This window comes from Pyrus communis, chromosome 13, assembly GCF_963583255.1.
Source record: "Pyrus communis chromosome 13, drPyrComm1.1, whole genome shotgun sequence".
NCBI lineage: Eukaryota > Viridiplantae > Streptophyta > Magnoliopsida > Rosales > Rosaceae > Pyrus > Pyrus communis.
Genome location: NC_084815.1, coordinates 17267376 through 17292392, shown reverse-complemented (window position 1 = coordinate 17292392; position 25017 = coordinate 17267376). Strand labels below are relative to the sequence as shown.

The 25017-nt window shown below is 36.4% G+C and overlaps 1 protein-coding gene and 2 non-coding genes across 3 annotated transcripts; 2 read left to right on the top strand and 1 right to left on the bottom strand.

The window, feature by feature from the left end:
• Nucleotides 1–2167: 2167 nt before the first annotated feature.
• LOC137714036 (small nucleolar RNA R71) lies at nucleotides 2168–2274 on the top strand. The gene has a single exon (XR_011065378.1). It is a non-coding gene; the product is annotated as a small nucleolar RNA R71 (small nucleolar RNA).
• An 11875-nt stretch (nucleotides 2275–14149) lies between these two features.
• LOC137713555 (3-oxoacyl-[acyl-carrier-protein] synthase I, chloroplastic-like) lies at nucleotides 14150–17822 on the bottom strand. The gene is made up of 8 exons (XM_068452866.1): nucleotides 17238–17822; nucleotides 16213–16571; nucleotides 15682–16113; nucleotides 15401–15574; nucleotides 15176–15289; nucleotides 14906–15007; nucleotides 14731–14797; nucleotides 14150–14621 (listed from the first exon to the last, which is right to left on the bottom strand). The coding sequence occupies exons 1-8, from the start codon at nucleotides 17401–17403 to the stop codon at nucleotides 14554–14556; spliced, it is 1482 nt and encodes a 493-aa protein (XP_068308967.1). The 5' UTR covers nucleotides 17404–17822; the 3' UTR covers nucleotides 14150–14553.
• A 4481-nt stretch (nucleotides 17823–22303) lies between these two features.
• TRNAV-AAC (transfer RNA valine (anticodon AAC)) lies at nucleotides 22304–22377 on the top strand. Its single transcript has one exon. It is a non-coding gene; the product is annotated as a tRNA-Val (tRNA).
• The last annotated feature ends 2640 nt before the right edge of the window (nucleotides 22378–25017 follow it).

Below are 25017 nucleotides of genomic sequence, written 5' to 3'. Positions count from 1 at the left end.
CTTCACACAACACAAACACAACCCTTGTGCCGCAAATCCCCTTCCATTTCTGTGCAGTTTTTCTCCTCCATTGCAGCCACTATCCAACCACTTCCCATCCCTCCAAAACACTTCACATAATCCCCAAAGCTCACTTAGACCTTGTGCTACAACAACGAGGAAGAAAAGAGTGCCTAAACGTTCATACAATTCAAGTTTGAGTTGTTGGAATTTTTAGGTGTTTCTTTGATTTCAAAGTTTAAATTTAATTCTCTTTGTTTTGTACGTATGAGAATGGAAGAGAAGAGTGCCTAAACGTTCATACAATTCAAGTTTGAGTTGTTGGAATGTTTAGGGGTTTCTTTGATTTCAAAGTTATGAGGAACTAAACCCCCTTTAGCTAGGGAGTGATTCGAAACTATGTTTATATTTGCAATATGAATTGATTACTTTTGGTTGGAATTTCATAAGTTGTGGATTCAATTCGTTTAACTGTTTGATTGATAACTTATTTATGTATGTTCATTGAGATTGCAAGCTTAATTTTCATGCATGAATATGACGCTAGAATATAAGTGAGCTTCATCTAAACGTTACGAACTTATATTCACAAGTAGTGGAGGTTGCTTATAAACAATCGCGTTAAACGAATTCTTGGCATAAGTTTCATGCGTATTCCATAGTAACGAATGCCTCGTCAACACTTATAATTTTCATTGAACTTAATGATCTTTGTTGAATGTCTCTATCATGCGTATTCCATAGTTAGGGACTTTGATTAAGAATAATTTGGTTGTAATGCGTATTCCATTCAATCCAACGAATTTAGGGAAATCTGAAAGTTAATCTAAGCGGATCTAATTAACTTGGAGCATTGAGTTTCACAACTTATCGAAAGACCAACTGAGAATCAATTTTGTATGCAAGTGTAACATGTGTGGAGAAGAACCCCTTGGCTATTCCATCATCCATATTTTTATCACATTCATCTTTACTATCTGTTTTAAATTATAATCTGTCCGTTTAATTTAATATCGTCCAAACACAATTCCCCCCTCTATTTTGTTAAGTCTTAATCATTTGATTTGTCTTATTTTATGTTTTTAAGTATTTGGAGTCTTTTGAACTTGTTTTGAGTCTTTTAGTTTGTCTTAGTGTTTTAAAAGTTAGTTTTAAAGCCATTCTGAGTCATAGTAGTCTTGTTAAGAGTATTTTAATTTAGTTTTTATGTTTTTAAGTCAATTTAGAAGGTTTTAGCAAGCCTTCCTAATCCCCGGTCTAGAACGATCCCTCACTTATCCATTCTACTACAATTGTCAAACGAGGGTTTAATTTGAGTGTCAAGTAAAATCTCGCATCACTTGGTTCCTCATTTGGTTTCTCATTTTCTCCTTGAGTAACCCCTGCATTCACATGATCAGATTCATTAGTAACTTCATTGCCAACTCTATTATTGATAACCTTACCACTTTTAAGTGTAGTGATTGCTTTGGCTTGCTCTTGGTTCCTTTAGAGTATCACAGGTTGGCTTGGAAACTTTCCAACCTCTCTTTGGCTCAAGGCATCTGCAATCTGCCCCAATTGTGTCTCCATTTTGGTTAGAGCCGCCGAATGTTGTTGGAGAGTGCTATTGGTGGTTTGTTGGAATTGCAAGGTATTTTGGGCTAACAATTTAACCGTATCCTCAAGAGTAGGTTTTGGTTGGAAGTTTTGGAATTGATTGTTGTTCTTCCACGAAAGATTGGGATGATCTCTCCAACTTGGGTTATATGTATTGGAATACACATCATTCCTTGGCCTTTGATTGTAAGAATTCATGAGGTTCACTTGCTCTTGGACATACTCGGGGTAAGCCTCCCTAGATGGACATTGATGAGTAAGGTGGCTTGGTATGTTGCAAATGGCACACACTTCACTTGCTTTTGGCACCATGTTGAGCACGGATTCAAGCTTCTTTTCTAGGTTAGCTACGTGCAAAGAAAGATCATGATTAGAGCTTGTTTCATATACTCCAACTCTCTTACCCCTTACATCTTTGTGTTGAGCATTAGATCCCAACATCTCATAAATGTTATATGACTCTTGAGCATTCTTTTTCTTCAAAGCTCCACCTGCTGCATTATCAACAGTTGATTGACATGTTTGGGTTAGTCCATCGTAGAAAATTTGCATTTGTAAGTGAAGAGGTAACTCATGGTGTGGACATTGCAACAAAAGGCCTTTAAAGCGCTCCCAACACTCATTGAAAGGTTCTCCATCATCTTGTTTGAAGTTGAAGATTTGTCCCCTTAATGTGGCTGTCTTTTGAGTGGAAAAGAACTTTTCCAAAAACTTCTTAGCCACGGCATCCTATGTGGTGAGTGAACCAGGTACTAGAGTCATTAACCAACCCTTGGCCCTATCTTTCAAGGTGTAAGGGAACACTCTCATCCTCAGATTTGCTTCACTTACTCCCTGTAAAGGTAAACCACTCACAACATTGTAAAATTCTTTAATATGAGCTAAAGGATCTTCATTAGGTAAGCCATAAAAATAAGGAAACATATGGAAATGTGAAGATTTAAGATCATAGTTTCTAGCTTCTGTGGGTAGCAAGATGCATGAAGGTGAATTTGGTATGATTGGTTGAGCAAAATCCTCCAAAGCTCGAAGATCATCTTGGTCGCCCGCCATCTCTTCTTCTCTTTCCCAATTAAAGTGCTCCGATCCTTCACTTGTTGGACTAGACGGTTTCCCTTCCTCTTCTTCACGGACAATGGAGGAACTTGTTGGCACAAAGCTTTCCAAAGTGTTGCCCTTTAACCGTTCAATTCTTTGGCCTAATTCAGCAAGTCTATTTGACATATACTACCTGAAACAAGATAAAACAAGTTTGAATAAAAATCAGAAATCTACTTAAAATGAAAAGAACAAGGTTTAATATCAAAACAAGCAATTATAAGGGACTGAAATCAGTCCCCGGCAACGGCGCCATTTTAATTGAGGTTTTCCTTCTTCGTGCTAGAATATGTTTAGTATAATGGCACAAGTAAGGGTGTCGAATCCACAAGGACTAATTGGACCTATATAATCACTTGTTTTGCAAGAACTTTTTACTAGAGAAATAAAACTAATCAATGTAGGCAGATTTGTTGTTGTAACTTGAAAGCATAAGGAAATGAAGTAAACACAAATAAATGAATCAACAACTAATAAAATGAGATAGTACCAATGGAGATGAAGCTAGGGATTCGATTTTACCATTGCTAACCCAAGGCCATGTTTGTTAAATCAGTTTATACTCAGTCATCTACCTATTTCTTGAGTTTGTTTCACTTAGATATGATCAACCATATGATGTGTGGATTTGATCAAATGTCTCTAATCATGAGCCTAATTGTGATGTGCAACTTTGGTTCCTAATCAAGAATATGTAGTGCACAAGAAACTTTCACAAAACCAAAGGGAACACTCAGCAGGATGTTTGCAAAACATTCCCTTCATTCATTCACATATCCACCAAGATTATGCATGATGTGTGCTTTAATCTTGGCTAAACAACCTGTGGTTAATTCAAATGATGATCAAGCATTAAAATCAACACACTAAGTCACAATTAAATCGGAGAATGAAACAAGAAATAGATAAATTAAATGAGAATTCTGAATTAACTACATGGCAATCTTGCAAGGCTACATCGAATCCCTAGTGAGAGATTAGTTACACTTCATGTTTACAAAAGGTTTGACATAAAAATATATAACATGAGTGAACATAGGATTAAGAAGAAAGAACCCTTGAAGCAAAACTGATGTTGAAATCCCTTAAGAGTTGCCTTCGGTGTTGGTGCTCCAAGTGTGTTGTAAATGAAGGTGGAGCGGCTAAGGTTGAATGGTTTCTGCAAATGGGAGAGTGTATGGAATGGAATGAAACCGAGAAGAGATTGTGTAGAAATGGAATGGGAGCTTGCGGCAAAGGGGAAGATTGGATGTGTTTGTGGTGTCTTGTGTATGAAAATGAGATGTGATTTTTGTGTATGAATGCATGGGTTTTTATAGGGGGAATGGGAGAATATGTGGGTGATTGTTTAAGAGTGAATGTGGTTGTTATGATTGAGAGTGCATGTGGATGAAATAATGATGGAAAAAGAGCTAGGTTGTTGGTGTGTGAATGCATGTGTTGAATTTGTGATGCAATGATGAAAGAGTAAATGCATGTGTGTGTGAATGGTGGTGCAATGATGAAAGAGTAAGTGCATGTGTGTGTGAATGGTGGTGCAATGATGAAATGATGAAGTAGGAAGGTGGAAATGCATGTGGCTAAGGGTTGTTGATTGGGCTAGAGGTTTTGCATGGCTCAAAGGATTGTTTGATTGGGCTAGGCCCTTTGTTTTATGTCCAAAGTGCATACAAGGCTTTCAAATTCGTCCAACACTTTGGCTCCAAGCATATGTTATCCATTCCAAGCCCAATTTTGCTCCAAAATGCATCTTTTTGCTTCCTTAGCCATATGAACCTAAAAACACACGAAAATGGCTTAAACTACTAAAACAACTATGAATTAACAACATAGATGCACGAAAACAAGCTAAGTAAGTCGCCTAAATATGCTCCTATCATGGTGGACGCTGCTGGGTCACAATTCTTCCTTTAGGTGTGGCACTCTATTGACCTTAGGCCTGTAGTTAGGCTTGCCGCCCATTGCCACGGCCACGACGGTTCTTTCGTCACTTATGGCTACTAAAATAGGTCGCCTGTGCTTCAGGCGCGGCGTTCGAGCCAGTGGGTCGAACTTGATGATTCTTCATCAGAAGCTGGTTATGCTTTTCAGCAAGAAGTAAAACAGAGATCAAATCCAAAAACTTGGTGAATTTATGTGCCCTATATTGTTGCTGCAGGACAATATAATGGCATGGAAGGTCGAATAGGTCTTCTCCAGGAGATCTGATTCGGTTAGTTCCACTTTGCAGAATTTCAACAAAGAACGGATTCTACAAACTTCAGAGTTGTATTCATTCACGAACTTAAAGTCTTGGAAGTGAAGATTCTACCAGTCGTGTCTTGCTTCAGGCAAGTATATGTCTTTTTGGTGATCGAAACGATCGGCCAGAGCAAGCCAGAAGGTGCGTGGGTCCTTCTCAGCGAGATACTCTATCTACAGTGCATCATGGATGTGTCTTCGAATGAAGATCATTGCAGTAGCCTTCTGAGCTTCGCTAATAGTTTTGTTGGCAATAGGTGCCTCGATGGTGGCTCAAATGCCCTTTGCAGTTAAATGAAGCTTCACGTCTTGTACCCACTTCAGATAGTTTCTTCCAGAGACTTCTAGAGCAGAGAAATCGAGCTTATTCAAGTTTGACATGTCCCTAAAACGGAGGGAGAAAACGTGATTAGTCATATGGTAAGCCATAGACATATATCGTAGAACATACAAGTTCTATAGACATGTAGTGGTTTAATTTATGCATGAAAACTACGAGTTTCATGTGATATGTTTTGAATGAAAACTTCAGGTTTCAAAGGCACTAAATTTGAAACTACAGGTTCAATTTAATTTTTATGAACAATTAGTTCATAATGAGAGGTTCCTGCAAGAAACACAAAATGCAATATACTAATTTGGATGTAGTGGAGTTGAGGTTCTTCGGGAACTCAAGTGTGAGAGCTTTGTTACTACGAAAGTATGTGACGATTCAAAGTATAAAAATAAATTATTGAATCATTAATGTCCAAAAGTGATCTTCAGGTCAATAATTTTGGATTCATGATCAAATTAATGGATTGCATGTCACTTTTAATTAATTCAATAAATCGGACCATACGGGGTCGATTGTAGAAGCAAAATAATATTAAAATAATATTATTGGTTGAAAATATAGCCCCAAAATAATTTAGGCTTAGTGCCGTGGGTAATATGGCACGGGTTTGGGTGCCTTAAGCATAAGGCAAAGCCCAAAGGACCTCGAGTGATGGCTGCAGGCCACGAGTGAGGAAGGGAAACCCCACCCGCAGCTAGGTTTCGAAGTTGGACCGAGGGAGGGGGGCACGGGAGCAAGCTCAAAAGCTTGCGGGTTTGGCGTGTGAAGCCCAACCGCGAGGGCTGGTTGCATGGAATGCGGGCTGTGGGAAAATCCCAACTAACTGGGCTGGATTAGATGCAGGTCGGGGCAGGCAGTGAGCCCAGCAACCATAAAGGCTGCGACATGCAAGAGTGGACCCAGCCAATCTGGGCTGGCAATGTTTCGAGCTTGGTGCTTCAGGCTTTGCCAAGTTGAAATCCAGGCCGTGGCCTGGTGCTGTGTCCATAGTGATGGTGAGGTGGTATGCTGCACCATATCCCATTCCCATATAGTTTAAAAAATCCCTTAAGGTTTAGGAAACCCTAAATATGCTTCTAATTTATTTTATATATTTTGACTCACAAATTCCATATAACAATTTAATTGTACGATGCATGAAACAAATATATACATATATATATTGACAAATATATGAACATATACAATATATATATATATCAAAAGGAAAATATAAACATAGAAGGGTTCATGCATCATGGGGAATGTTTTCATGCTTCGTGGACGTTTCAAATATCTTCCTTTATTTTAAGCATACTTGATTAGCAGAAAACGAATAAGCCTTTGAATGTGGTGGATGATAGCCTCCTCCTACGATGCGTCAATTCCTCAGCTTCTGGCAAAAGCATGCTGATAACCTGTTGTAGGCCTATTTGATTGAATGATCTAGGGTTTAGAGAGAGAGGGGTTCAGCAATATTGAGAGAGGAGGAGAGATTGATTTAATTGTGAGGTGTATTTGATGCCTTTATTTACAGTAGTAGGATAGCTAAAAACCTTTCCCTTTAGGATTACAACATTGAATAGGTAATCTACTCCTAATAGAAATATAAGATACATTCTCAAATTCCCTAGGATTTACACAATCACATTCCTATTTTAAATATAACTACAACAGTGGGTACATTATTTTCTTGCTATGATTTTGTGAAGAACAATATTATTCTAATATTTATTTTTAAGTATTTATTATATTTTAAAGATATTATTTGAATTTTGTTTAAATTTCATAATTTGTGGGACATTAAATGCACAAATACATGAGTTAAATATCTTAAATGATGTGAAGATTTACCCTCAAATTCAAACATGTGGGCAATGCTATCTTGCTCTATTGTTCTAACAATTAAGTTGATTAGGGATCGTGTGACATCCCACATCGCCCAGGGGAGTGATCCTTAAATGTAAATTCCCATCCCTACCTAGCACGAGGCCTTTTGGGAGCTCACTGGCTTCGGGTTCCGTAGGAACTCCGAAGTTAAGCGAGAAGGGGGCTAGAGCAATCCCAAGATGGATGACCCACTGGGAAGTTGCTCGTGAGTTCCCAAAAACAAAACTGTGAGGGAATGGTAAGCCCAAAGCGGATAATATCGTGCTACGGTGGTGGAGCGGGCCCGGGAAGTGATCCACCCCAGGCCGGGATGTGACAAATTGGTATCAGAGCCAATCCCTGGCCGGAAATGTGCCGACGAGGACGTCGGGCCCCTAAGGGGGGTGGATTGTGACATCCCACATCGCCCAGGGGAGTGATCCTTAAATGTAAATTCCCATCCCTACCTAGCACGAGGTCTTTTGGGAGCTCACTGGCTTTGGGTTCCGTAGGAACTCCGAAGTTAAGCGAGAAGGGGGCTAGAGCAATCCCAAGATGGGTGACCCACTGGGAAGTTGCTCGTGAGTTCCCAAAAACAAAACCGTGAGGGAATGGTAAGCCCAAAGCAGACAATATCGTGCTACGGTGGTGGAGCGGGCCCGGGAAGTGATCCGTCCCGGGTCGGGATGTGACAGATCGGAACCAAAATGATCCTATAAATTATGAGAATTTATTTTATGGAAAAATACATATCAACAAATTGTATTAGAATATTTTTGATAAAATCCACAAATTTTGACGAATTCGATACTAAATTAGGTTGCCCATTGTGCGGCTTAACCGAACTTCGTCTCCCCTTAGTGTAAAAATATCGATGTACTAAAAAAAATAAAAAATAAAAAGTCCACAAATCATTTTACTATCTTTTCATGTTAAAAAACTTACCAAAGTGAGATGATGAGGTTAATTAATAGCTAAGGTTCTCATTTGTCATTTCTTTTCGGAAAATTTTATGTGAACCTATTTAACTCCTATCAATACCCAACTTAAAATTAAAACGTTAAATGTCTTTTTTACCGTATTGCACAATTACCATAAAATATAAGATGAAATTAACTATAAAAGTAACATTTACCAATAAACCGATCCTCAATAATCAAACCCTACCATCACACAATCTTTATCCTACGTTTATTCTGGCTAAACCCCTCAGACAGTCTCATAGAGAAAACAAGCTCTTTTTTGACAAATTGTATTAGAATATTTTTGATAAAATCCACAAATTTTGACGAATTCGATACTAAATTAGGTTGCCCATTGTGCGGCTTAACCGAACTTCGTCTTCCCTTAGTGTAAAAATATCGATGTACTAAAAAAAATAAAAAATAAAAAGTCCACAAATCATTTTACTATCTTTTCATGTTAAAAAACTTACCAAAGTGAGATGATGAGGTTAATTAATAGCTAAGGTTCTCATTTGTCATTTCTTTTCGGAAAATTTTATGTGAACCTATTTAACTCCTATCAATACCCAACTTAAAATTAAAACGTTAAATGTTTTTTTTACCGTATTACACAATTACCATAAAATATAAGATGAAATTAACTATAAAAGTAACATTTACCAATAAACCGATCCTCAATAATCAAACCCTACCATCACACAATCTTTATCCTACGTTTATTCTGGCTAAACCCCTTAGACAGTCTCATAGAGAAAACAAGCTCTTTTTTGACTGATGGATATTGATTTTGAAGTTTTGAATCCTCCAACAAATCGATTTATGCAAGTTTTTTTTCGTTTGATTTCAATTTTTTTAGAATTTATATGTGAATTGTCTACAAAAAGGGACTTTGTTAATCTAAGTATGTGTGCGAGACAAAAGAAAGAAAAAAATGATTTATGCCAATCAAGTTTTATTCGTTTGATTTCGAGTTTTTACAGGGTTAAGGAGTGTAAGTTGTAGCCATATGCGATTTTCCATGGACTGTGCAAATGTGCTTTTTGTAAGGTAGCCATGCGATTTTCCATGGTTGCGGTCGTGCGTTTTCGTACATGCATAATTTGTTTTCCCGATAAAATTTTAATTTTTGTTGTAAAGATGATTTCTTTTGTTTTTCCCGATAATAAGCACTTAGTACATGATTTTTTATTTTTTGAATGGGTGTAAAGGTAATTTACATATTGAATTGGTTTGTGAGAGTAGTTTAAATAGTAAATTAGGTTTAAAGAGTATTGATAATTTAAAAAAAAAAAAAAAAAAAAACTTTAACGAAAAACTTCTCGTACTGTTCACTTTAACGAAAAATCATATTTTTATACTAAAAAGTCAATCCTGATACTATTCACTTTTCCCTTTATTTTGTCTTTATCCTTAAAACTCAAAGTTTTCAAGCCATTTTCATTAGTTTTTCTTAAATAAAAAAAAAATTAAAAAAAAAAAAAAAAGTAACATGGTGGAGAGGGAAATTATGTGAGTTCAAATAAAATTTTCCTTTCTTCATGGCTATTTATCCTCTACAATTTACTATTTTTGTCAACCATAATTTTTTCAATTTCATATAATTTATGTGAAACAAATTAATTTTTAGCGTATAATTTATTATATTTGAGTCTTATATAGTGGTAATGTGGATGTGTTTAATACTGAATGTTTAGATAATGTTGATGAGTTTGATATCGAATGTATATGTAATGTGGATATATAGGTTTCGTTACCTTGGAGAGGTGATGTAGATAGGATTTGTTTACATATTGATAAGGTTTCAATTGACTATGCTCTAAGTATCCATATTTTGATGGCATTGAGTTTTTTTAATACATTCTATATTATTTATATCATGGAGTGAGAGAGTGGGTTAAATTTCACAATGAGCTTGTCATAATAATTTAGTTTGAATTCGTCTTTGACGAGAATGAATCTAAAACCTTTCACTTATGAGTGGAGAGAAATATCACTTCATCGTAGTACTAAGTTGTTTTTTATTTTTAAAATAGACATTCAATTCTCCCTCAACAATAGGATTTAGGACTAACAAATTGTTTCTTATGGTGACAATGCAAGCTTTCAAAATCCAAAAGGTATAATTTGACCAAATAATGCATTTAATAAAGATTTTAAAATTGTTTTTATATTCATCTAAAATGACAAATTCGTGAGAAACAAGCAATCGAATAGACATTAGTTACCAAAACAATTAATTTGGGATTTCCTTGGTGAGTTGAGTGGGTCTAAATCAAAATACCCCTTTATATATTATTATTTTTTTAACAAATAATATTATCCATTAAGGGGGTGTCTTACAATGGGTTAGTAATAATGTAGTTCAAATTAGCTTTTGACGAGAATCCAACCTAAGACCTCTCATTTACAAGTTAAGAGAAACACCACTAGATCATAGTACTAAGTGGCAAATGCCTATTTATTTTAAATATAGTGTTTTGAAGCAAATGTAGCAAAGTAGTGTACTGGAAGCAGCCTCTTTTCTGCTTCAAAACTCTGGCTTTTTTTTTTCTTTGCCATTTCTAAGCTCTTGGGACGTTTCGATAGAGAATTTTCAAGTATCAAGAGATTTAGGTTAAAATGGTTATAAATGTAATACAAAATATTTTAGGGAGATATTTGAAATGACTGCTCTTTTGCAAGTAGTTATTACAAATCTCTCTTGTGTTTCTAAGTCATTTCCTATCAAATGTTTTCTGGTTTCCCGATCTTCGAAACCTCAGATTTATACAAGTTCGTATATAATACGTACCTATTTGACGGAAATACTGTTTCATGTATAATTCACATCTGGTGTATGGGGAAAAGGAGACAACTTAAACAAAAATATGCAAATATACGTATATAAACACATTCCCCATACACATGTATATTTATATATATATATATGTGGCCATAAAGATTGAAAGTTAAATGAGATATATGATAGCACAGAATTGTTGAAAAAAAATGAGGATCTATTAAAGGCATATTCCTATTGTTTGTTGTTATTAAACAAAGGATTATATACTCAATTATACTAAAGCTTATGATGCTTCAGCATCAAGGGACTTTAAAAATAAAAAATAAAAAATTAAATAATTCTCTGCCTAATAACAACTAACAAGCCCTAGCTAAATATAATTATTACCAACAACCAAGTGGGTTTACTAGTTATAACTTTAATGTCGGCCTACAACATGGTTAATTAAATTAATTAATTTGGGTGCTAATATGATCCACACATTGGGCTTCAGAAGCACCTTCATCACCTGGAGAGAATTTATTTAGAGTGAATGATTAACAAGAGGTCTTAGTCTCTAGCAAGTTGCAGCAGCTAGTGGTTGGAATGACAAAAACTAAAAAGACCCAATTAATTGAAGTATCTTGGAAGGTATCTATCTCTTTCTGTTTCTAATATGAACTTCCTTTGTCTGCTTAATTATAATTAAACATTAGTTAGAGAGTGACATTCCATCTGCATAGAAAAGGCTGCAGCACATGATTAATCAATTGATTAATGATGGCTATGCACGGGAGCCGGGGGTTTTGTAGAAATGAATTTGAATGAATATATATATCAGATTGCTTAAGGGGAGGGATCCCTATTTTTTCCAAAAAAAATAGGGACACCCTCTCCACCGTTAAATTAGTTTTAATGAAATTGTGTTGTTGAGATTAAAACACAGGCCACACAATCTCAATCACACAATTTCATTAAAGTTAAATTTAACGGTGGGGAGTGTGTCCCTATTTTTTTAGAAAAATGGAGATCCCTTCCCTTAAGCAATATATATATCTTTGCTAAAATAAAGGGAAGATTCTAGGATTACATTATTCATAAAATCCTTCTACACTGACTCTTGCCTATGATTCTGGGGTCAACGATAATTCCGCTTGATCTCTTCTCTCTCTATGCTTCTCATATCTTCTAAACATCTTAGATCCTCCGGTTGTGTCTCTTTCTCTCAAACTCGGATCTGTGAGAGGCGGTTTCGTGAAATGAAGTGGTGATTTTTGTCTCTTTTATCACGTTCATGTTTGAATATGTGCATATTGTAGGAGAATTTGGGCCAGATATTTGAGTTCAAATTGGCCTAGAAAAGTTTAATTGGAAGTGGTTTGGATGTCTTAGTTTATATACAATTGAAACTAGGAATTGATCCTAAATTACTCACTTATATTAAAACTGGGAGACAATGTTGGTTTCCTACAAGGGGTTATAATTAGAGATTCATATGGATTGTTTGTCTATATAAATAGTGGTAGCTGCTCTTACCGAAGAACACGCATATTATTGGACTTAATCCTATTGTAAGTTGAGTATATTATTTCTGCAAGAGAGGGAGAAGCTTACTATTGAAATCGGCTATGACTTCGTCATCTTTGTTTGTTATAGGTTTGATTTATTTGTAAATTTCAAGCTTGTGCTTGTATACAAATGCAAAACCTAGAAGAGCTTATATAATTGATTGCTGTAGTCTTGAGGTTCCAATCCACATTAACTAATTTAGAAAGAAAAAAAAGGCAGTAGACCGTTTCAATGAACCCTTATGTATTAGAACTGCAACTGAAAAACTCCTTTAAATTTTGAGGATCCTTCTGATATTATAGTTGAGTTTATTCAACTAAAATTATCGTTTCCATTCAGCCAAAATAAAATCTAATTTTGTAATGATTTAAAATAAGATGAATCTAATTAAAAACCTTGTTTGGTGCATTTAATCAAACAAGGAATGGGAAATATATGCCTTCTTGAGATGGCTTTCTCAGTCATTAGGCCCCTCCAAGTGGACTTGCTTACACTCACTAATCACTATGCATTTTGGCCCATTTGGTAAACGTGCTGCAAGATCTGGTAGGTTTTGCGTTAGCAGAGGATGTTGAATAATTGCCAAAACCCTAGTTCTTCTCAGCAGCCAAAGCCGAAAGCTTAGGTCAGCCAAATCACGATCAGTTTGTTTGTGATTGATGGATCCCCGTCTTATTCCCTTGCATGTCACGTCATAGCATCATACTGAAATTAGGGCATAACACATGACATTACTTACAGTACGTTAATGATCTGATTAGTCTGATATGAATATGATAGCTGGACGTCAGATTTAATTTCCTTCTGGGATACATGACGACGTCATATCCTGCTCCCACGGACATTCCATTCCAGAGTCCCTTCAGCATTACACCACTTCTAAGGCGATGATCAAATTTCATTTTTGTGTGGTATAATGCATATATGCGTGTCCTATGCTGGGGTATACAACAACTGAGGTGATAAAATTGACAACCCTGATTCTTCGACAGCTAGCTATTACCCTAGCTTGATATACATTGTTAGATCATTTCTCTAATATATACCTTAAACTTTTGAGGCAATGATTTTCTAAATGGTATTAGAGCCCCCATCCCCCACATATTTTCAACTACTTACCTTGGGGTGCTACACTTGTTCCACTGTGCTACAATGCACGTGTCCGATTGTCTCTCCATCTACATCATGGTGGCTGCATAAGAGGGAGAGTGCTAATTTAATACTTTGTTGACACATTTCCTTATAGGGTTAAGCTTTTGGGCAGTTCTCTAATATATTATCTATGTTCTTTTTTTAAGATAAATGGAGCTCCTTATCAGCCTGCGGCTCAGTGCTCCCTTTCCTCAACAGCAGCCTGCTCAAGTTTCTGCTGCTACTACGACTCCGGTGGGCGGTGGCTGGGCCAAATAAGAAGATGGTTACTCCAGCTGATCCCACAACAATTCCAGTTATTTAATCCTCATTGTTTGAGTTAATCCTAAATCTGCTACATACTTTGATGAATGATGACCATTCTTATTCTTGATTTCTTAAGGAAAATTGTCCAGAAAACAATTTCTTGAGGAAAAGCTACAATATCATCGTTTGGTTTAGTTGCCTAATTGTTTCTAATATCAAATTATATGACTAATGGTCATATTTAATTTCTGGAGCTTAGCAGAATGTTAGTTCCTAATACATATTAGTTTTCTTCAAATTGGATAAACAATGGCAATTAACTTGGACAAAGAATAAGGTGAAAGAAATTTCATTCAAGTCCTTTAGTGGGCGAATTATGTTTTGAACTCCTCCATACAAAATTCACTTAAATTACAAACAGAAAAAATCGGCAAACAAGACACTGTGGGGCAAGAACAGCAAAAATAAAAAGTTGATTTCATGTTTTATTCAATGGAAAAAAAAATGTAGAAACCCTAAATCCGCTTCATGCGCGTGAAGACTCTTGACAATGCACTTCATTCTCACACTAAATCCGATCATTTGCACACGGAAAAGGGCTACATGAGCTTGAGGTGCACTTGATGCTCATACTCATCTTGTATGCTTCAGAGAAATGGAAACATCACCGAATCAATGGTTCTAAGTAGCAAAATATTAGTGTAAGATATTTCTTTTCTTCATGGCTTGAATGTTATTTAGGGACTGAAAGGGGCAAAGACAACCACGGAGTTGTGTCCGCCAAAGCCGAATGAATTTGAAATAGCTGCTAGTGGGAGATCTTTGATTAGCCAAAGGAAACTACGTATCTTGTAATACAAGGAACTTAGAAACTATATTTTGGCATATTTATGAGAGTGTGTAAAAGCACTTACCAACGTTAACCTCATGTTGCTTCTTCACATTCGGGACAGTGTCAATTGTAACAGTAGGCTCCAAGTCCTACGAACCACAAGTATTAGTAAGTGTTGAATTAAAACAGCATAATTTGATATGAAAAAAATGAAGCAAAAGCAGGGGAAAGTGAATGTAGTGGGGAAAAAGCAATACATCTTGATTAATTGTAGGATGGAGCCAGCCAGTGTTGATTGCTTTAATGGTTGCAATGGCTTCCAATCCCCCAGCAGCTCCAAGACCGTGTCCGATCATTGACTGAAACACAAAAAAAAGAAAAAGATAATTAGAATGACCTGTTTTCGTGTGATAAGTTTAGTGTAAAAATAATCCGTCTTGCCGGATTTTAGTTGGAAATAGTATGCACACTGAGTTACTAAATCATTTCTTTGAGAGTAAATATGTAAATGGAATTCGGGTTCTTGCCTTGGTCCCGTTGATCTTCATCGTGGACGTGTCCTTAAAGACCTTTTTGATTGCATTAAACTCAGCCAAATCCCCTGCTAATGTAGATGTTGCATGAGCATTCACATAGTTCACCTGTGAATCATAGTTTGTCCACACAAAAAAATCAGAATCTCGAATGGCCATAGATACATTAATTGGCGAATAAAAATTTCCTTAGTTTTGGAGAACAACAAATGCTCTTACCTCTTCAGGGGAAACTCCAGCATCTTCTAAACTCTTGGTTATGCAAGACGATACACCAAGACCATCTGACCTAGGATCAGTCATGTGATGAGCATCGCACGTCACAGCACCTCCTAAGTACTCTGCAATTATCGGTGCTCCTCTTTTCAATGCACTCTCCAAGCTCTCCATAACCTTTGCACAACGAAAAAACAAATATTCAGTAAGATCCAGGATCCATACACAATGTAATCATATGTAAAGTCACACTACAGAAGAACGATATATGATTTTTTAATTACCAGTACACCAGCACCTTCTCCCATAACGAAACCATCACGATTTTTGTCCCATGGTCTGGAAGCTCTGTGGGGTTCATCGTTTCTCTGAGACAAAGCCCGGCAAGCAATAAACCCACCAACACCAGTGGGCATGACTGCAGCCTCAGTTCCACCAACTACCATAATATCTGCTTCACCTCTTCTAATGTGATTCGCAGCCGCGTAAAAGCAGTAATTTGCGGTGGCACAAGCAGTGGAGATGGAGTAGTTGGGTCCCATTAAGCCAGTGTCAATTGCTAACAAAGCCGACCCCATGTTGGTAATGGAGTAAGGAATGAAAAATGGACTAATCTTTTTGTATCCCTTTTGAATAAGAGATTCAACTCCAGCGCTGAAAGCTGTTAAGCCTCCCATGCCAGTCCCCACAATCACTCCGATCCTTGTTCTATCCATCTGTTAAAACAAAAAATCAATGTATCAGATAAGTGTTCAACGCTATAACGGGCGAGAAAACCTGAAATGCATTTTTCAGATGGTAAGAATGTGACTGACAGTTTGGAGAACTTCAGGTCCAAGGTTGGCATCTTCAAGGGCCTTTTTGCCAGCAACAATACCGTATCTCCAGCAATCATCTAGACGGCGATCATTCTTCCCATCAATGTAGCCTTTGGAAGAGAAAGTACGTATCTGTCCAGCGAACCGAACTGAGAAGGTTGAAGCGTCAAACCTATCTATTAGAGTGATCCCACTCTCTCCCTCCAGGAGTTTGTTGTAGAATGTATCAATGTCACTTCCGAAAACTGAGACTAGACCCATTCCTGTTATTACGGTTCGTTTCTTGGGATCAGTTTCTCTTTTGGGAGCAGAAACAGTTGAAGACGCCATGGCCTTGATTATCCTGCATTTTGGTGCTGAGAATGGAGAACTAGATTAGAACTGGACACCCAATTGAGAAAAATCACTTCTCTGATCCTTAACCAAAGCACCAAACCAATACAAATGCCCCACAATAAGAAGAGGACATTCGAATTAATTAGATGAGTTGATAAGGTAAGTTCTTTTGCAATATATCTCTCGTGTTAGGTTGTAGATTGGAGCATAGGCCTCAAACTCGAACAAAAATAAACTTGATAAATAGTTCAGAACTTCAGATTGACCAGACTGAATTTCTCAAGATAAAACTTAATAGTAGTAGCAAAGGCACAAAACAGAAGAATTACAAGAAGGATGGACCAATTTAGCATATTTATAAAGTAACAAGCTTTTCAATATTGTAAATTGAGAATCAATTTAGGAACAAACTAAACTAATATCCAACCATGCTTGCATCTCAAGCCTCACTACAGCTAGGAAAGGTGTCATAGACACTGCATTTGGAAGGAATATCCTTAGCCCTTCCCTTGAAAATAGTCGTTCCTACTTAATTACCTGCTAATTGATTTTATAGTGGAACCTCACTTCCTTTAATATCATTTTTAATCTCTATCACTTATAGTAACTATAATGCCATTGCATCATAAAAACAGAAGGTAAAAAAAAAAAGGAAAATTGACAATAACAGAAGAGAGTTTATTTACCTGAGGTAAAACCCAAGCCATTTGACTTGTTACCATTTACAGGCATATGCATGGTCTCCACTTGCCTAAGCCCATCAAACTGTGCCATGGAAGCTCCATTAATGCCCCCAGCTTCTCTTGATCTAAACAGCACACCAGAAGAACAAGGACCAGCAATACCAGCCATGATTTCTTCTCTCTTCCTCTCTCTCCTCTTCCTCTTCCTCTCTCTCTCTCTCTCTCTCTCTCTCTCTCTCTCTCTCTCTAACTATTTTTCCAAAACAAGAAGAGGGTTTAATAGATAAAAGGAAACTCAGAAGGAGAGAGAGAGATATTTGGAGGAGGTAACAAAGAGAGGGTTTTGTTTTGTTTTGGCTTTAAATAATTTGGTTGGAAAATCCGCCACCTATCTAATTCGTTTAGAGAACAAAGTTTGAGGGCGATGATAGCAAAAGAATCCTTCGATTGCTTTTGGTTTTGGTTTCATGTTTTTTTTCTTTGCAGCCGCTTAACCACCACAAACAACCACTTGGGGTTCAACTTATTCAATGCAAATACCTAAAAAAATGAAGAATTCAAATATTCTACAAGAAGAATTCACGTATTCAATGAAGGAAGGACATTATTATTGTTGTGGTTCTGGGTGCCTTGCCCTTCAATGCTTACCTGTTCCTGCGGTACTTTATTACAATGTTGCCTGCCTACCTAAATGCTATGCACATCGTCTATTTGTCAATTGTTTCCACAGTATCTTTCTCCAGATAACATCACTTTCTCCTAGACCTGGTATTAGTGTCGCTTTTTCGTGTTCATGTCGTTTTCATGACATATATGATATCTTAACAGGTGGTATCGTATAATACCCGTTAAAATGAACAGATAATATGATCCGACCAAAATTGACCCGTAATATTAACAGGTAATATGACCCGACTCGTTAAAGAAGATATATTTTAATCAATAAATAATTAAATAAAAATATAATACTAAAAACATAAATGAGATCAAAGAATTCAACGGTAAGAGTTTAATCTCACATAAGTGAGATTAAATCCTATGGCTAGTGTTGTAGTAAGGTTTTCAAATAGTTTTTTTAATAATGTAGAAGTGAGAAAAAAAAATATACAATTAATAGTTCAACCAATCTACCTTTTGTAATGAAAAAATAATTGAGGTTTTACCCTGATAAAATCAATTGACAAATTGGAGGAGTAGTCAACTCTCTATAAGCACATGAAATGTCTTCTTATTTTTTGCCGATGCACTATTATTAAGAAGTTGAACTACTTTTCATTTACCATAAGAGCAGTGTGAATTTCACTTTATTTTGAATAAATGCTCAATACTTATCATACTGCTTGGAATGATTTCTATAATTCCTTGCATACTCATGTTTATTATTTTTAGTATTTAGACAAATCAAAGGAGAATAAACATAGTTAAATAGGAATGTACTTTTGATGAGTCAATATTTTGATATATATTTTACCCTAATCTTAGTATTAATTTATTAATTATTTTGTGTGAATTTTGATAATTTGAATCATATTTATAATGTAGAACATTCGACTTGCTCTTGAGCATAAAGTAATTAAACAGACTAATTTTGGAGTGATTCCGATTGGAGGATGTTCGTGAGTCTATCAAGATGATTGTGTCAAAGTTTCAGATTTTCTACCAAGTCGTTTGACCATGGCAAAGAAAAGAAGTCTCAACGCACAACTTTCCTAAATTGATGTTTTTGGACATTTTGGATATTTTGGAGGTCAAGATGGCATAATTTGAGGAAGATTCCTTCTAAGGATTCATAGGGACGTCTTCAGCTATGACAGCTCACATCGCCCAGGGGAGTGATCCTTATATGTATATTCTCATCCCTACCTAGCACGAGGCCTTTTGGGAGCTCACTGGCTTCGGGTTCCGTAGGAACTCCGAAGTTAAGCGAGAAGGGGGCTAGAGCAATCCCATGATGGGTGACCCACTGGGAAGTTGCTCGTGAGTTCCAAAAAACAAAACCGTGAGGGAATGGTAAGCCCAAAGCGGACAATATCATGCTACGGTGGTGGAGCGGGCCCGGGAAGTGATCCGCCCCGGGCCGGGATGTGACAATTTGGTATCAGAGCCTAACCCTGGTCGTGGTGTGCCAACGAGGACGTTGGGCCCCTAAGGGGGGTGGATTGTGACATCCCACATCGCCCAGGGGAGTGATCCTTATATGTATATTCTCATCCCTACCTAGCACGAGGCCTTTTGGGAGCTCACTGGCTTCGGGTTCCGTAGGAACTCCGAAGTTAAGCGAGAAAGGGGCTAGAGCAATCCTATGATGGGTGACCCACTGGGAAGTTGCTCGTGAGTTCCCAAAAACAAAACTGTGAGGGAATGGTAAGCCCAAAGCGGACAATATCGTGCTACGGTGGTGGAGCGGGCTCGAGAAGTGATCTGCCCTGGGCCGGGATGTGACATCAGCTTTCAAAAGAGACCTTTTGGGACCAAATCGGAGTTGATTTGGTCGGTCAAAGGTCTGATTTTTTTTTTAGAAGTCCGAATTTCAGTTCAAATAAGAAACATTTTATTTGCTAGTTTATTATTTTATTATGTTTCCTAGTTTTATTGTAAGACCTTTTAGGGTTTTATTTTGTAGTAGTATAAATAAGGATATTTAGCCATTAGGGTTAAGAAGGGAGACACACTACTTTAGAGAATTTCAGACTTTTTACCTACAAGGTGTTTTCTTTCCATGTTCTTAATAATATTTTATTTTATGATTGTTCGTAACTAGTTTCTTTTGTTAGGGCGAGGCCACGAGCCTTAGCAAAAATATGTAGTTTCTTTTCATTTTGCTTATGATATTATGCATGCATGTTTTAAATTATTAATCACCGGTGTAAATTATCTAATTGTCTTAGTGTTCGTGACCATTAGAATATTTAGAAAAGTAATTTGATGCAATTTTGGTCGGAAGGTTCCCTGAAATTGGCGCTGGCTTCTTGTGGTTAATAATTGTAATTTCACTTAAGATGAACACCACGTCTTAAGGGTTGCATGGTTTTTCAAAGGATTTTCACAAAGCTTAGTGAGACTTTCATGTTCATATTTAAACCAAAGGTCTAGACGGGTTACATGTTAGATATACGTTCTATGTTGGAGGTTCCACATAGGACATACTTTAGGAAAACCTAACCTTCAAAATATGCATAGGTAATTCATAAGTAATTGGAAGAACTATGTTAGGTGATGGCAAAACCCTAGTGTCTCTTTAAATTGATTTTCATTAAATTGTTTTCTAGTTGATTTATTTAATTGTTTTTATTAATTTCGTTTTTAATATTTTAAGTCACAAATCAACATTTTCCAAACTTTGTTTTAAATAGTTAATCAAGAATTAGTTTAAATACAAATTAGTCATTCAATCCCTGTGGAAACATCTTGCTTGTGCCGTTTATACTACAACTACCTTATTCTCTTAGAAGTATTTTTATGTGTTTTTATCCCTACTTTTGCAGGTAGTAAAAATCCTATCAACAAGCTCTACAACTTTTGTGAAGAGGTAAACTCCGAAATTGCCACCATAATCCCATAAACCATATATTTAAATTTAATCGTCATTGTCGTTTATGTTTACACTCTATTATTCTCACCAAATTTCGTTTTTCAGATTTTCTTTTTTGAAAACATGATCTTTTAGCGAATGCAGATAGATGAACAGTTCGGCTCGTTGACATCATGTTTAGATTTTTACGGTTGGTGAAAATATTGCTCTGAGTTTATAAAGTCTCTAGGAACTATATAACATTGACTCATATTTCAATTAACTGTGAACTTCAGAACATGACATCAAGGATCCAAACCGTTCATTTTTATGCATCCGCTAACACATCATATTTTCAAAAAGAAAATCTGAAAAACGAAATCCGGTGAGAAGAGTAGAGCATAAATGACACTCTACTGTTGAATGTAAATCTAGGGTTTATGGATTACGGTGTCAAATTTTGGAGTTAACCCCTTCACGAAAGGTGTAAAGTTTGTCATTATGAGTGATTGTATATGTTTCATTTTATATTTTTCACACTTCTACATTAATGTTAGGAATTTTGTTAATTTTTCATCCAAACAATGAACACTATCATGAGGATTTGGAAGGTTTTAAAAACCAAAATGACGATGCAGCCATAGTCTAAATGTAGAGGATGCAACCATGAGTGCTTGTATATTATTTTCACACTTTTACATGAATAATTATGAATTTTTATTTATTTTGAACTCCTCTAAGAACACTACTCACAAGGGTTTGTAGTTTTAAAAATTCGGACGATGTACCAATCGTCAAAGCGTAAAGGATGCAATCACGAGCGTTTGCATATTTTTTCACGGTTGTAAATTAATTTTATAAATTTTTTAATGTGCTTTGGAATTTTTTAATCTCACTTATGTGAGAGTAAATACTATGGCCATAATACTAAGTTTTTTAGTGATTTAAAATTATCAAACTAACTTTTTTCTTATTCGAATGAAACGGGTTACCTGTGAGTAAACTTGATTAACGGGTTCTTAGCGTGTGTCCCGATAACAACCTGATTAATTAATATGTTGATCCGACATCCTTTATTTTTGTATTATTTTAAGTCGGATTAATAAGTCGTGTAATAAATAGTTATATCTACTTTCTCTATACGTTTATTTGGGAAGAAGGGGGAAATGATACTAAAAATGTTTATGCATGAGATAAAACATATTTTGTGCCCAAAGCACATGCCATAAAAAAGCCCCGATCGACAAGAATACTAGTTAGGCACACGCAGGCTTGGCTTCGCATTACATGCAAGAGGCGTGGCCTCGGTAACTTCGCTCAGTAGATGAGACACCGCATTCGGTTACGGGCCACTTAACTAAGCATTAGGAAGAAGTCCAGCATGATATCCAATGTGACGCATTAATGTTGGTTGCATTAATTTTCCATAGGTACTGCAAGCGCTTTTGGGTGAAATCCTAACAGCCCAAGTCGCCAACTGTCTTAGGCCCAGCCCAGGGACAGGCCTCTCTACTGCCCATTTATATTATATAAAACTATTTGGCCACTGGTTAACAATGGTTTCGTGGTGTAGTTGGTTATCACGTCAGTCTAACACACTGAAGGTCTCCGGTTCGAACCCGGGCGAAGCCACATCCTATTTTGCGCTTAATCCTTCTTTTTTTTCTTCCTGTCTAGCGTATTGACTCGACTTCACCGAGCGGGGCCGGTCAAATGTAGATCCAATTCAAAATCTCAGTGGACCCTTCTTATTTCCACCTATGTAGATTTAAGGGTTTGAATGTTGTTGGCAGTTGGATCGGCTAATATTTCAATACTTTTGTTTTCAATTGCCGACTTTCTTAGTGTACAATCTTGCAACATCAACACATCGACGGACACATCATTAGATACAATCCTACTGGTGGGTTTATAGTGTAGGTCTGCATTTTTATATGTTTTGACTAAGGTTTTAAAATGTAAGGACCATCTCCAAACTCATAATTTTGAACCTAACCCTCGTATTAAGGGCTTTAAAGCTAGTTGCAGAGAATGAATTAATGAAATGAATTCATTGTTATGTGATGTCACTGACTCAATAATGTATTGCTCCATTTAAGTTTATACTCATATGACAATGCCTTTTTGGATCGAGACATCATTGTAGCAACAAACCCATTCTATAAAAGTTGCTCTCATAATTATGACCAACTCTTATGAGTAGAGTAATATTTTTTCACCTTATAATGCTTGAACCAAAATTTTCCTTTGATTTTTTCTTATTGGCTTTTATGCACGCTCGTTCGCGCTCACAAAAGGCCTTTTTTAATCACAAGAGCTAAGTGTGACTTACAGATATCCTCACAACATTTGTTCACCAGTGGTCGCCGCATAACATAAGACAAGATCAGGGTCATTTAAGACCCATTTACTCGGCAAGTAGATGCCAGAGCCAACCACCACTTGACTCACGACATTAAAGCGATCTTACGCATGAAGTGCCCTATAAAAGCCTCTACACAGAAGAAGCTTGCCCTTAAGGTGAAGGGCGCGAGGTGACAAAGATCTCAGTAGGTGCGGTTTTTTTAATTTATTATTTTTATTAATTTTTCTTTTTTATTTTTTTTTTGGTCTATTTGAGGTCAACTTTGAGATCGATATGGAAGAGTCAAGTATGTCCGAATACATAACGAGGGTGTGGACTAATCAGTTTAAGGAGTGAAAATGTGAGCTGCATAAGTACTACAAGACTTGTGCATCTGCAACTGAAGCTCTGATCGACCCACTTCAAAGTTTGTAGAAATGATGAACGGCTGACAATGACTCAATGTTCATTCCCAGAGTTAGGAATTTATGGTAAGTTTTTTCAAGTTTCATTTCATTATTTATTTATTTTTTTATTGGGATCTTTTGATATAGGCGCCTCAATTTTAAATTTTTTAGATCAAACATCCATGCCCTTTAGTGATTTTATTAAACTTTTTTTGTCATAATTTTGGTCCTATATGCACATTATATTGTAACAAATTTCCTATAATTTAGCCTTTTGATTACACTCTCATCCGTTAGAGATAATTGTCAAAAAAAAAAAAAAAAACAAAGTTGGTTAGATTCAATTTATTTTCACAATAATGCTATAATTTAGCAATATTTATCTACGATTTAAGATATTTTCTTTCCAAAATAGTTTAAAATATTTTTAAATCCCCAAAAATCAAACGTACCGAAATAAGTTTTTCTTTTACTACGTTAAGAGAAAATAGGGTTGAGAATAATATAAACGTACAAATACAAAATGTGTACAAAATAAAATGTACCAAAATAAAAACAATGTACCAATATTAATAATATGTATCAAATCAAATGTACCAAAAATTACAAATAAGCGTACCAATTAATGATTTTTGTAAATTCAAATGTATCCGCATATAATATATATGTAATGTATTGTACATAATAATAATTCATCAACAACTATACTTAAAAAAATAATAATAATTTCCCAAACAAATTAAAAAAATTACACGAAGCTTTTATGTTGATCACCAACTATTTGAAAAAAAAAAAAAAAAAACCATTTGGAAAAAGAAATAATATTAAATGTTTGCATAAAAAAATTGTGATAAAAAAAAAACATATTTGGAAGAAGAGAAAATATAGTTTAATTAATAATATCTCCACTAAATAAAGAAAATTTGTGACATCCCGAACCCAGCTCCACTTCGCCGTAGCACGATATTGTTCACTTTGGGCCTCGACCACGCCCTCACGGTTTTGTTTCTGGAAACTCACACGAGAACTTCCTAGTGGGTCACCCATCCTGGATTGCTGTCGCGCGAACTCGCTTAACTTCAGAGTTCCAATGGAATCCGAAGCCAGTGAGTTCCCAAAAGGCCTTGTACTATAGGAGGTGAGCATGTACATATAAGGCATAGAGGATCCACTCCCCTAAGTGATGTGGGATGTTACAATCCATCCATCTTAGGGGCCTGACGTCCTCGTCGGCACACCTTTGGCCAGGGATTGGCATTGATACCAAATTGTCACATCCCGGACCCGGCTCCACTCCGCCGTAGCACGATATTGTTCGATTTGGACCCCAATCACGCCCTCACGGTTTTGTTTCTGGGAACTCACACGAGAACTTTCCAGTGGGTCACCCATCTTGGGATTGCTCTCACGCAAACTCGCTTAACTTCGAAGTTCTAATGGAACCCGAAGCCAGTGAGTTCCCAAAATGCCTCATGCTATAGGAGGTGAACATGTACATACAAAACATAGATGATCCACTCT

Bases quoted from the DNA above. Each gene is read 5' to 3' on its own strand.
- LOC137713555 (XM_068452866.1), bottom strand. From the start codon at position 17,403: ATGGCTGGTATTGCTGGTCCTTGTTCTTCTGGTGTGCTGTTTAGATCA. The intron at 16,572-17,237 runs GTAAATAAACTC...CTCCATTCTCAG, and splicing joins TGGCTTGGGTTTTACCTCAG to CACCAAAATGCAGGATAATC. The intron at 15,290-15,400 runs GTAAGAGCATTT...TATGATTCACAG, and splicing joins CTGGAGTTTCCCCTGAAGAG to GTGAACTATGTGAATGCTCA.